General features: G+C 35.0%; 2 protein-coding genes across 4 annotated transcripts in view; both read left to right on the plus strand.

Moving 5' to 3' along the window:
• The window catches only part of LOC127867805 (uncharacterized), a 63,592-nt gene extending 49,192 nt beyond the window's left edge, over positions 1–14,400 (plus strand). The window contains exons 13-15 of one of the 2 annotated variants that reach the window (XM_052409263.1): positions 8,556–8,782; positions 9,410–9,558; positions 11,216–14,399. In XM_052409263.1, the coding sequence (XP_052265223.1) occupies positions 8,556–8,782; positions 9,410–9,558; positions 11,216–11,655 (816 nt within the window). In that variant the 3' untranslated portion in view covers positions 11,656–14,399. Of the gene's footprint in view, positions 1–8,555; positions 8,783–9,409; positions 9,559–11,215 lie in introns of both variants that reach the window. The other variant, XM_052409262.1, reaches the window with a different exon arrangement.
• Positions 1–14,525, plus strand: part of LOC127867807 (trichohyalin-like) — a 291,013-nt gene that overhangs the window by 209,283 nt on the left and 67,205 nt on the right. The window lies entirely within an intron of this gene.

Genomic DNA, 14,525 nt, shown 5'->3' on the forward strand with positions numbered 1-14,525 from the left:
CAGGGATGAAACTTTCCACCTAAATTGGATTTTTGCTAAGAAGAGACTTCATTTAAACAAAAACTTTCATAAAAGCGGAAAGTGTTGTCCCTGATTAGCCTGTGCAGACTGCACAGGCTAATCTGGGACAACACTTTACGCACATGCATTATGTCCACTTTTCTCAGAACACGACTCATTGTATTTTGGTTTCTAGTCTCGTGCTACATGTTAGGGTAGTAGGTAAAGGTTTAGTGGAAGATCGTACCTGTGACCCCTGAGGTCTGCCACCAGTGTCAACACACTAGACCACAGGGCCCGTATTCACCAAACAATTCTTAGACTTAAGTCTAAGAATAAAGAAAATTCTTTAAATTAGAATACATGTATTCAAGAATTTCTTTAATTTTGAGTCAAACTCTGCAGTAAACATCTCTATCTATATTATTCTTCATAAAGAACATGTTGTTAATGACATAATCACCAGTTGCGGCCTGTATATATTCAAACACTGAACACATTTTTCTTGGTTCTAAGTCTATTCTTTATTCTTAAGTCTAGAATCGGTTGGTGAATACGGGCCCATCTTCTGTCAAAGATGGTACGTTAGTTTGACAGATTCTTTTATACATATTATGATACTTATAATGATGCTGGCATAATCAACTTTACAATGAACCAACAATTATTAATGCATTTACATAATTGAGCCTTGTTCTGAGGACACTGGGCTTAATGCATGTGCGTAAAGTGTAGACCCAGATTAGCCTGTTCAGTCAGCACAGGCTAATCAGGGACGACACTTTCCGCTTATTTGCACATGAAGGAAATTTACAGACAATGAAGGAAATAAGTGTGGCTTATTCTGCAACAACTCATGGACACATCACATGTTTTGATATATGTAAGGAAATTCCAAGAAATGGTTTAGTTAAGTGAAACTGCATGAATGTGCAATTTTTTCAAAAAAATACAAACAATTCTCTAAAATGCAGTGCGGTAAAGATGACAGAAACTGAGTAACAGACTAAGTACATGTTGAGTAGTTTCTTTTTGTAGTATATATTGCTTGCCTTATTTTATTTCCATCCTCTAGCAAAGCTCATTATAAAGAAACATATGTTATACTGATATTCTTGATGGATATAAGATTGAATTATGAAACCATAGCAATTATTTTCTACTCTGACATTTGGAACTTTCCTAGCCCTTTGTAGCTTTGTAGGTATCCAATCAGGAAATGGACTTAATAATGTTCTTTTTACTAGAAGCCTAAGCTTTCGATGCTATTAAGCCAATATAAATAGGTTAACACTAATCAAATGTATTAAAAATCCAATCAAGTAGTGCTAAATATAGCCAAAGTTTGAATTAGCAAATTGCAAAAAGATCACACTACAATGTTTACAAAAAAAGTGACACTGGGAAATCTACATTGGAATCAAGTTTGGACTACTGATGCCAGATCAATAATATACAAAATAAAGTTTTGTATATGACCAAATAACATAAGGAATTATATGCCGGGTATTGCTTTCCACAGGAATTTTTTCAGACGCCCCAGGGCTGATGGGATGGGAGGATTGTCCCCACAGTACTTTGTTTACACTTTTAGAGGCCGCTTACATTGTTTGGTGCGCTATAAATGTAAAAACAACAACTATTAAGTCATTGATAAAGATATGTTTATAAATAGTTGTATAATTGCTTAGAACCGACTCGAACAATGCGCCAATACATCCTTATTAACACGACTCTAATAGTGCATACTCACTAATATTCCAGTTTTTAGCTCCACTGGCCAGAGGCCAGCGGGGCTTATGTCATGGTCCTGTGTCTGTCGTGCGTGCGTACGTACGTGCGTTAACTTTTTCTTAAAACATCTTCTTCTCCTAAACTACTGGTCCAATTCTGATGAAATTTCACAGGAATGTTCCTGGGGTGAACCTCTTTCAAATTTGTTCAATTTATGCCCCTGGGGTCAAATTTGACCCTGCCCCGGGGGTCACAAAAATGAAAATTTGCTTATATAAGGCCTATTTTGGCCTTTGGTAGTCCTCTACCAAATTTGTTCAAATTTTATTCCTGGGGTCAAATTTGAACCTGCCCCGGAGGTCACAAAATTGAACATATGCTTATATATTGCCTATTTTGTGAAATCTTTAAAAAAAATCTTGTCCATAACCATAAGGCGTAGGGCTACACAATTTGGTATGTAGTGACATTGTATAGTCCTCCACTTAGTTTGTTCAAACTAGGAGTCATTTGACCCTGCCCTGGGGGCCACGTCAAAATCAATTATATGCTTATATAGTGCCTATTTTGTGAAAACTTAAAAAATTCTCTTGTCCTTAACCATAAGGCATAGGGCTACCAAATTTGGTATGTAGTGACATCTAACAGTTCTCTACCAAGTTTGTTCAAATTATGCCCCTGGGGTCAAATTTGATCCTGCCCGGGGGGTTACAAAACTGAACATACGCTTATATGGGGCCTATTTTGTGAAAACTTTACAAATCTTCTTGTCCATAACCATTGGGCCTAGGGCTACCAAATTTGGTATGTAGTGACATCTAATAAATCTCTACCAAATTTGTTCAAATAATGCCTCTGGGGTCAACTTTGACCCTGCCCTGGGGGGTCACAAAATTGAATAAACGCTTATAAAGCGCCTATTTTGTGAAATTTTTAAAAATTTTGTTGAGAACCATTCAGACTATGTCTACCAAATTTGGTATGCAGTAACATCTTATAGTCCTCTACCAAGTTTGTTCAAATTATGCCCTTTGGGTCAAATTTGACCCTGACCCGCATGTCACAAAATTGAACATTATATACGCTTATATCTTGCTTATTTTGTGAAAACTTTAAAAATATTCTTGTCCTTAACTCTAGGACCTAGGGCTACCATATTTTGTATGTACATGTAGTGAGATATAGTAGTCCTCTACAAAGTTTGCTCAAATTATGCCCCTGGGGTTAAATTTGACCAAGCCCAGGGGGTCACAAAAGTGCACATGTGCTTAAATAGGGCCTATATTTTAGTATTTGCACATGCAGAGAATATTTGAATAGCCTTTTTTCAGCAGTGGAGCGATACAGGGCCATCATGGCCCTCTTGTTATTCATTACCCAATAATCATGTACATTCTTCTTTTTTTAAAGCAAACACTGGTAAATATTGACAATAAAAGTGCTCAAGAATTGTATAAACAATTTTTTTCATGTCCCCCAGTCTATACCCTTGCCCTGTCTGTTTGTTGGTTTGTTTGTTTGTGTCAATTTTAACATTTGCTATGACTTTTGCAATATTGAAGATAGCAACTTCATCTTTGGCATGCATGTGTATCTCATGGAGCTGCACATTTTGAGTGGTGAAAGGTCAAGGTCATCCTTCAAGGTCAAAGGTCAAATATATGGAGGGGGGGACAGAGTCACAAACACATCTTGTTTAAAGTGATATTATGGGCATCTTACAGTTATTAGGTGTCTATCGCAAACGTTGTTTACTTTTGGTGTCTTCACTTCATATACACTTATATTTGTTAATGCAGCATCAACATACTAAAACAATATCCTGGACAGAGAAAAATAATGCATTGAATATCAACTGTACTTTCGTTTTTGACACCTGACTACAGGAAATGATCCGATTTATGATGTGAATCTTAATCTAGTTTTAGTGCAGACTCGTTCATTATACGACACAAAGACACCATTTTGTTTTACAGATCCATTCGGCTTAAGAGGACTGGGTGAGCCATGTAAAATATCAAATATAATATATATTTTCAAGGCCCTCGTTTTGCACTTTTTACCGCCGAATATCTGCGGCTTCCACCATGAAAAAATATACTTTTTTCCCCTATTATAGCTAAAAATTCCCCCCTCCAAAAAAATTTTTTTTTTTTTTTTTAAACTTTTATACCTATGTTGCCTGCTGGTATCGTGCAACTAACCTTTGATTAAATGTTTATCTATGTAAATCACATTAAAATATTATAGTGCAAACATGTACAAAAAAAATGAAGTAATGAGAGACTAAGTAAAATAATTCCCTCATAAAAGGCAATCAACGCGAAAATTTCCGCTCTTGGCGACTGTGGGTGGCTTACCCTGGCGGCAAGAGAGGGCCCTGATTTTTCTAAACAACTGGTAGCAAGATGAGTTTCAGATAATTTTTTCAATAACCACATTTTAACTTACTCTTTTAACCTGTTAATTCTTCTTGAGCTCACTTCAACAGTGAAAAATGCGCATAATATCACTTTAGTATAAAATGAGTTTTGGCATAATAAGCTATTTAAAGATTTGATGAAATACTCTCACTAAACATGCGTAAATCATGTGATGTGACGTGTGCGTGTTTATACAACAATCAATACATCTATGCTTTCAATGCAAAAGACACGACGTTGTACATGCTGTATAATGTTCGCACCCTTTCTATTGAGAAAAAGAGTCAACAGAATATAAATTAGCACTGTTTATTTGAAGCTAGAATATGTCAACGTCGCTGTGTGTTTTGGATTACAATCATGTTAACATTATCATTCTGGAAAGGATTTCGGATTACAAATTTATAAATGCTGATTTCAACAAAACATTAAAAGCTGTGGAATGGATTCAACGATAATTTGTTAAAACGCTTTGAGTTGAAACAATTTTTAATGCATGAAATTCATAATTTTCACGAGGATTTCAGCCGGTTGCTATCATTGGAATTAATTGGCCAAGATTTCTGTGACAATTACGTGTATGTAACGAGTCGTTTGCATGATTTAACTAAAGGTGCTGCATGCCTACGAGTGCTGTTGCTTTTAAAGCATGCGCTCTCATTGGTCAGTATTGATTGTCCTTTACAATGATGCTTGCCTTAAGGCGGGCTTTAGTTGGGTAAAGTGATACATGTTATTGACAGAAGATCATAAATCGGCGTTAAAAAGTTTTGGCGTAGTCATTATCGCTTTGATCTTTAGAATGGCTAGTTGCAGAAACTGCAAAAAACACTGATCGGAAAAGTTCAGTCGGACGGTGGACTCTGATTTAGAAAATCAAGGGCCCCAGCTAGTGATCGTTAAATTACCTGTGAAAAGCATTCGACTACCGGGTAGTTATTGTCCGGGTTATTGGCTTAAATGGTTCTTTTTAGCCATTTCTGCTCAATAATTGTCATTCCATCTTCACCAAACTTAAAAAACCCCATCTCATTCACTTTATTTAGTAAGTCAAAATTGTTTCAGGTCTGTGAAATAACTGCTCTTTAACTAATACCTTAATTACTCTAAGTTTTTGGACAATTAAAATTGATTTGGTACTTTTTTCCGTTTCAAAAATTTAGAAAAAATATTTAAAAAAAAACGACTTTAAAGACACTCTAAAAATTGTGCATTTACTATCAGATACAGGTATGCAATATCTATAATGTCCATTGCATCAAGAACAATATCACATGCTTGTAAAATACCATGCCATACAGTATAAATTTCTTTTTATATGTTAAGACTTTATTAAAAATAATTCCACATGCAAATTTTACTGAAAGTTACTCCAAGGCTGTACTTTGACAAACAGGTTTCAAAAATGCACAGTTAATTTGTCAATACTTTAGTGTGATCCCGTAATTAATGCAATGCAATAAAATCTGCAAACTATGAATTCTTTGATTGTACATCAGTCGTTGTCTTACACCTTCAAATAATGATATTATTGTGTTTATAACTCTCAATAGGGTGCATGTGTCACAGTTATTGTTTTTGGTTGAAACCATTATTTATTTCTGGAATACATGGTTATTTACCTAATGACACAGGTGTAATGAACCATTGCCCTCAGGTATTCATCTGCCAGGTTTTATTACCTCAATCCGGTCATAAAAACCCATGCTTGAAGAGTGTCACCAGATAAGCAAAAACAGGGCAGAAATCTGGTAAAATAGCGCTGTTGAATATGCTGTATGAAAATTTAGAATCATTAATTATGGACGAAAACCTGTAGAGTCACGAACAATAATTATTTGGGCCAAAAAAGAGGTATCAAAAAATGTGTCCAAAAATTATGTTATTACGGAAACCAGGTTTTCAATGAAGTGTTTATCCTGGTTACAACATAACGTTTGGAATGCAGTTTTTGGTAAATATCTTCAGTTTTAGAGCTTAGTGAAACTTTACATGTAGAAAGATTGCATTGAGAGCTTGATTGCAATAGTATTTGGTTATCGGTGGGTCAAGGTCACTTTTAGTAAAAATGAAAAAAGAGTGATCAAAAACTTGAGTTTGATGGAGATATTGCACTGAGATTGTACAAGTTTGATGGTATATCATATCATAGACCAAGCTTGGGATTTGAGGTCAGTCAATTAGGGTCGGTCAGGCCAAGGTCACCATTACTAAAAATAGAAACCAGTAAAAAAATTAAGTTTCTATTGACCTATCTTGATGAAACTATAGATATAGCAAGCTTGCACAAAGACCCAGCTTGGAATCGTATTGGTGCTAATCTGATCAAGGTTAAAGTGATATTATGGGCATCTAACAGTTTATAGGTATCTATCGCAACTGTTGTTTATTTTTGGTGTTTTCACTTCATATGCATGTATACTTGTTAATGCAACATCAACATACTAAAACAATATCCCAGAAAGAGAAAAATAATGCATTTGAATATCAACCGTACTTTCGTTTGACAACTGGTCATGCATATACGATGTGAACCTAAATTTAGTTTTAGTGCAGATTCGTTCATACAACACAAAGACAAACAACTGGTAGCAAGATGAGTTGCAGATAATTGGTCAGTAACCACATTTTAACTAACTCTTTTAACCTTTTAATTCTTTTTATCTCATTTCAACAGTGAAAAATGCCCATAATATCACTTTAAGGTCTGTGTTACAAAAGAACTAAAATGGTTAATTCTTACTAATGGTCACCTTGACTTGCAATAGAAAATGATGTTGACTCAAGCTAGCTGACATAAAGACCTAGCATGGGATTGCATAATTTTTTTAATAAAATCAACAGCAAAAATATTGAAGATCTATTTTTTTGGGGGGGGGGGGGGGGGGGAGCATGTTTCTCATATCTTAAATTGGGCTTTTAAATTAACATACATATTATATTTTTTTGCCTATAGAATGAAAAAGTTTATGCATTCATGAAATGTTATAGTCAATTTGATATTCCACTACATTGTCCCTTTTGAGATATGGTCCTTTAATAACCTTTTTAAGTCTTGTACTGGTTTCAATCTCGTTTTTATGATCCGCAAATTTTTTTTGGGGGGAGCATATAGTCGCCGCTTCGTCTTTCCGTGCGTGTGTGTGTCCGTCCGTCCATGCACAATTTTTGTCCGGGCTATTTCTCAGCAGTTAATGACCTGAATTCAATTAAACTTTATGGGAAGCTTCACTACCAAGAGATGTGCATATTATCAGCCGGTTCTGGTCGGATGATTTTTCACAGAGTTATGGCCCTTTGAAATTTTCTATAAACTGTACATATAGTGCAATTCTTGTCCCCCCAACTACTTTTCTTTTTATCTGAATATATAGTGCAATATTGTGACAAAAAAATCTTTGGGAAGCATCACACGTCTCCGATGGTTTATTGTTTTAATCTTCCAAAACTTAAAGATTATTTTATCTTAGATTTAAATGATTAACTAACTGAACAGAAACTGTTACCCATTAGAGGGCCCCTTCTTTTATATTGTACACATTAGGCTGGCTATAAACAAGCATTAATTTTGATCATTAAAATATACTCTTGAGTGCTCTTTCAATTTCTTATAAAGGACTGCTGATTAATTCATTTTAGTAATCTGACAATTTCTAAGAAATGATTACTGAAGAAATTCAATATGTTAGTGCATAAATGTTAAGGTAAATATTAGGTTATGTTTTATTTCACCTTTAAATGGACTGGTTTAGATTGCTTGTTAATTTAGAGTAATGCTATTCAATTTCTGAACAGGTTAAGAGACACAAGCTTAGGAACTTCATTTTTCAAGTTTAAAAATGAGACAAATAATAACATGGGAACATCAGTCCTCAGGATCAAAAGGTTTACACCTATAAGAAAATAATGTTTATTTTGTTCTTCCAAATACAATTATTTTTAGCTCATCCAGAAGTGAGCTTATCATAACATATTTTATGCTTCTTCAATTTGAAATAAAAACAAGCATTTTTTCAGGTTTTAACTTTATTGTAATATTTTTCATCATTGTTCATATGGATGAAGGAGAACACTTCTAGAAAACTGATTATTTGTTTAATCTGTAAATATTTGGAATAGTTACAAAATTCTGCCAGGGCCAAAGCCCAAAAAGTAGACCTCGGCGAAAATAAGAGGCTCCAAGGTTTGTGAAAATGTATTTAGGCAAAAATTAATACCAGCATAATTTGTATGTCCAATCTTTTCTGAGCCAACATATTTACCACAAATTAATACATCCTTCACAGATAAATGCAACCCAGAATTTTTATTAATTGGGTGCATTTTCTTACAGTTGGCACTCTCATTGGTTTTATGCAAAACCACTTAAAAGTTTACATAATCTTGTCGTGTCTTAAGGAAATCCAACCATGTGGTCATGGCGATACACTGGGAAGCCTTCTGATTGGCTCCAGCATCAGCCTAGTGGGAAGAGCCAAGAGGGGCACCCTAGGGGGTTTTGTCGTGCTGCCGGGGGGTGAACTGGGGTTCATCGCTGCTGGTCACGTTGTGCGTGCTGCTGCTACCAGCGAAGGGGCCAAAGTATGCGTCTTCAGTGACGGCCGGACTGGTAACCAGGGTGATTGGTGAGTTACTTTGATATTAGTACCTTTTAAAATGGGATGAGGAAATACTTAGGGATGGATTTTATATAAGTTTTAGACATTTTGTAGGAATATTAAGGTTTGTTTTTTTGGTCCACACAAGTATAAGTCCTTAGTTATTAATCTCTATAACCTTGCCTACTTTGTTAAATTTGAGATACTGATTACAATACGTTTAAGTTTGTAGAAGGCATAGCTGTGCATAAACAGCTTTCTGTAGCTGTCTGACCATGACTAGCGTACAAACATTGTGAATCATTTCTTCCTGATAATTGCTCACCAGTTGACATAGTAAGTTAAGGCTTGCTAGGGCGCATTTGTGTCCTTACATAATGCAACACACTAGGTATTGTTCAACATAAGTTGTAAGATAAAGATACTCTAGTCATCTAGAATGTCATGAATGTTTTCACCCTGACTAAGACTAGGTCAATGAATAATCAGGCACTTTAGGCATGTTGTCTTCAACAAGAACACATTTTTAGGGGAGAAGTACTAGCAATCCTACCTAATAATGTACTAGAAGTGACAGGGCAGCAGGTATATTGAATACTGTCATACCACTATCTTTTCTTGCATCATCTTGTATTCTCTCCCTCTTGCTGGCAGGTATGTGTGTGGAGAGGTGGCCAAGGTGGTGCAGTCAGAGGGTAAGGCCAATATGCCTGGCGTGGATGTTGGGGTGGTCAGAATCACCAGTCATCAGCCTTTGCAGGCAGGATTCAGACCTGTGCCAGAGCAGGTCTTGAAAAATGCAGGTACTTTTAACTTAAGGAAAATTCCAGGTTTATATTTATTATGATCTTATTTTTATTCCTCATGATAATAGTAGAGGGGTTTTACTGGAAAATTCAAACTTCCGCAGTGGTTCATCAGGATATGAAGCAATCTCTTGCACGACGGTTACATTACATTCACCTCTGTGATGGGACTATTTTTATGAAAGCGTCTCATTCATGTCATGATCATTCCAAGCGTTCATCATGGAGGTTACAGTATACTCAACAATCTCTTGCACGACCATTACATTACATTCACTGCATTAAAAAAAACCATCTCATACCATAATATCTTATATCAGTCTTAATTAATTATTATAAAAAAATTGATATGTTTTTTTGATGTTAACAAACCCACATACATATATACGTCGAAGCAATGCCTACCGTCACTCAATAAAAATTATGTTCAATTGTTTACATTTGTGACGTGCGTGGAATGATTCCATCTGCGTAAATGGGTAATAAAATAGTTTCAAAGAGTTGCATTGAAACTCGCAAGTTTTTGCACGATGTATCGTAAATTTAAAATTCCTTTTTCATTAATTTTCGCCTCTGATCCTAAAAAATCCAAATCAAATGTACTTTGAATTAATTGTTCGGTTTTGCCCAGTTTCTGAGCAAAATGGCATACTGAGCCTTCCGCAAAGGTGTATGTGAGAGCAAGGAACGACAACTCTGCGTGGAGATTGGATACGAAGTTGTGCATGTGCTTAGTTTAACTCTTTACCACTTAGATACGTATTTTGACGCATAAGTAGTCCCTTAGAAAGTCAAATTTTATTAAAGACCTTTCTTACTAGATTCAAAGCTTCATTTTCAACCCTTAGATACTGATGAGCAGCAAACAGCATAAAACCTGAACAGACTGCGAGTTACTTGCAGGCCGTTCTGGTTTCATGCTGTTTGCACATAGCCAATTTCACTTTGCTACTGAGTTGGAAAGAGTTGGAGATACTATTATTGGATTGGGGTAAGAGTGGTGGGTGACATCAGACAGGTTGTTTCCAATTGCTATCTTTAGCCTGAATTAACTAATCTTGATGAAACTTGAAATATAGCAACCTTGCATGCATGAAAAGCTAGCTTACTATTGTATTTCAGGCATAGAAGGTCCTGTTCAATTTAAATGGTGTCATCTTAATGAGTTGGTAGATCTTATGGGGGGGGGGGGGGGGGGTAGTTCACAAGAACCGTTACTTTTGGTCCATATTAAATGTGTGTACTTTTCTCAGAAGCATATCTTGAAGTATGTATATCTGATTGAGGGAATGTGAAGTTCACAAGAGACATAACTCTTGCTTCCATTTTGTTAAGTTGTTGTTCTTAATTAGTTTTTCTGTTTGAATTTTGTTTGGAGCATATTTTGAAAACAAAACGAGGTATCAACCTTAAACTTAACATGTATCTATATATAGGTATGAATGAGGGGAAGTGCAGTTCATACATCCCACTTTCATAATTTCAGTTATAACCCGAATAAATGTTCATGCAGGAATTTTGTTCAGGGCATATCTTTACCTTTAAATGTATCATGAAGAACAATAAAACAATCTGTTTTTCTCTGAACCAAAAGTATCTTCAATGGTCAAGTATGCTGCGAACATGTAACATGATGCATATTAATTTTTGACAGGATTTTGCAACAATTCAAGACCCAATTTTGAGAGGGGACACATTTTGAGCTGGACAGAGCTGTTTGATGACAAGAATGATGGAGGAACACAAGTTCTCAAATTTGGCGCCACAACAGGCCTTACATTGGGTCACATTTATGGGGAATGTGCATATGCCCATCAAGAAGGCTATCAGAACTGCAGAGATAATGAGAGGATCACCCTGCTACACCAACTAGAGATTCTCGGGGCCTATGGATCACCACATGGGTTTTTCAGGGCCGGGGATTCCGGCTCATTGGTCTTCGTTTCCAGGGAAACCGATCTGCAGTGCGTTGCTATAGCGATTGGTTACACAAGCTACGGATCCTGTATCGCAACCCCTATTGAAGCTGTGTTTGAAGCAATTGGTCCAGGAATAAAGTTTGTGGATTTTACATTGTGCCAGAGCAGTTTTTAGGTGATTATGTGCGCTCCATACCTTTATATAGAAACATGTTAGCAAGTTTTTAACTTTTGAATAATCTTGATCTGTTTGTAGGAAATGAAAACCAGTTAGCTGTGCTTCATGTGATGATGATATTAACATGGCTTTGCTTGTATATTGAATGAAATTTGAAGTATTTTATGTAAGCTGTTAGAATTATGAGTCTGTTGTCAGTAAGTGGCAACAGGTGCTTGAACATCGACAGAAAGAGATTTATAAAAAAAAAATATTAAAGCTTAAATGATGGACAGGTGTTTTTGTAACATAGGTTGCCCTTTAGTTGAGTATTATACTGTTGTATTTTTACTGTAAATGTCAACCAGAATAGAATGTCAGAGTACTAGTATTAGAAAAACTGTTTGCAATATCTGTCTTCCAGTATAATTGAAAATGATTTATTACTAAAGGTGTTTTTAAACTTAGAATATATGAACTTTTCACAGAGGGACAGTTCTCAAGTTTCTAACAGTGGAATAGTTACCTAAAGGTTATAAAACACACAACAAATATTTAGCTACTTTGGGATGGGGTTTGGAAGCACACTTCTCCTACATTCTCTCTGGTGTGATTGTCTGTCTTTAAACATTTCAGCCTCATTCTTGCAAAACTAGGCTTAATGCTGTGTGCAAAGTTTTGTCACAGGTGAGCATGTGCAGTCTGCATAGGCTTATCAGGGACATCACTTTCCACTTTTAAGGATTTTTTCCTTTTAAAGAAGTTTCTTCTAAACAGAAATCATGTGTGAGAGGAAAGTGTCATCCCAGATAAGACTTTGCATACTTCACAGCCTTATCTGGACAATACTTAATGCACATGCAGTGAGCACTTTTTTTTCTACAGCTTGGCTCATTTTGTTTGTGTTCTGTAACTTTTTGTTATCTATTGAATTAATAATATATTTTTTCAGATTATATTATGCAATTTGTCACAATTATTAGTTATTGAAAGACAGCACAATAGCACATCAGTGCATAGTTTGATGTGTAGTTTATATACAGAACTAGAACTTACTGGTAACAATTCAAGCATTAATGTTAAATCCCAAATTACATTATAACTATTAATGCTTTACAAAAAGATATGCAACTTGCATTCAAGTTGTCTTTTAACTTTATCAAGACAACTTGTCCTCACTTTGACCTTGACATTGGAAAACTTGGACTCATTTAAAATGTCACAATTGTTTTAAACCTTTTAAACCATCGCTAATGTCAGAATTCTTGGTTAACCTAAATAAACCACTGCTAAACAAAAATGCTACCAACTTTAAATGCTTTGATACTTCCAATCATCACTTGGCAAACATACATCCCAGACTTCATTTTGACTTAGACCTTCGTTAGACTTCTTCAAGCCAATAAATGAATACTAACAAGACTTCCAATGAAGGGAGGAGGGGATTATCTGCACTTATTAAACGCAGCATCTTGTTTAGAATGATATTATTTCTGTTTCCTGCTCACACTGTCATGTATTGTATTATAATTGTCTTGAGCACTTACAATAAGGCTGATTGTAGTTGTTTACATGTGCTGGAATCTATTTTAAAGAAAATGTGAAACCTGAGTCAATCTTTTTAAATAATTATTGTTATTTTATCGTAATAGCTATGGTAATATGTTTTTACTATGTTTTTTAAGCCATTATCCTGAAAAGATTTATTATTAAGAACATTTGTAAGAACACAATCTCAGGTGGTCTTTAGGTAATTAACTTTGATTAAAGATTGAAAGTGACAGTATTGTAACCATATAAAAGCTAATAAAAAGCAACTGCTGGAAAAAATGAGATCACCCTTTTGTGCTGTGATGCAATTGAATATCATTTACAATATATTATAAACAGTAGACAGCAGTTATCCAGAATGAGACCTTCATTTTACAAGGGGTCTTATTGATCCTTTATAAAACAAGAAACCGTCGGAGACCGGTGATGCTCCCCAAAGGTTTTTTTGTCACAATATTGCACTATATATTCAGATAAAAGGAACCATCTTGAGGGCACAGTAGTTGGGGGGGACAATAATTTTTTTTTAGAAAATTTCAAAGGGCCATAACTCTGTGAAAAATCATCTGACCAGAACCGGCTGATAATATGCACAGCTCCTCTTGGTTGTGAAGCTTCCCATAAAGTTTCATTGAATTCCGGTCATTAATTGCTGAGAAATAGCCCGGACAAAAATTGTGCACGGACGGATGGACACACGGACGGACAGACGAAGCGGCGACTATTTGCTCCCCCTAAAAAATTTTGGGGGAGCATAATAACCTGTCGACTGACTTTCTTCAAATATTTTACTTTGACTATGCTTAACTATCACAATTACATAACCATGCCATTTTTTCGTCCAACACACAAAATATTGATTAATTTATTCAGTATTTTAATTATGATCGCTTTTCGATCAGGTTGTTTTAAAAATAATTGTTGTATCATGATCATGTCTCATTTCAATTGTGAATGTAATCAAGATTTTTAAATTGTGTCAATTAAGTTTGTGAATATTTACTTAAGATTTTTAAATTGTTTGAATTTAGCACATATATATACTTAACATATGTTTAATCGTCTCAATTTAACTCTTTAACTTTATGTATATTAATATGTATATATGTTTATAAGTTAATGTTAACTTGTTAATTTGTTTGTTAAGGGTTACATTCTATAATCATGTTAAAATATGTATATAAATGTTCAATTGTTAAACATTTTCAAATAAATTTTAGAATTACAAATGGTATTATTATAGCACAAGTTTTTATCTAGAAGAGCTAATTTTAAGAGAATATAAAAAACAGACTCAATTAATTATTATAAATCCAGTTTATACGGAAAGTTTTGTC

The sequence above is a fragment of the Dreissena polymorpha genome, chromosome 2, assembly GCF_020536995.1.
Source record: "Dreissena polymorpha isolate Duluth1 chromosome 2, UMN_Dpol_1.0, whole genome shotgun sequence".
NCBI classification, from domain to species: Eukaryota; Metazoa; Mollusca; class Bivalvia; order Myida; family Dreissenidae; genus Dreissena; species Dreissena polymorpha.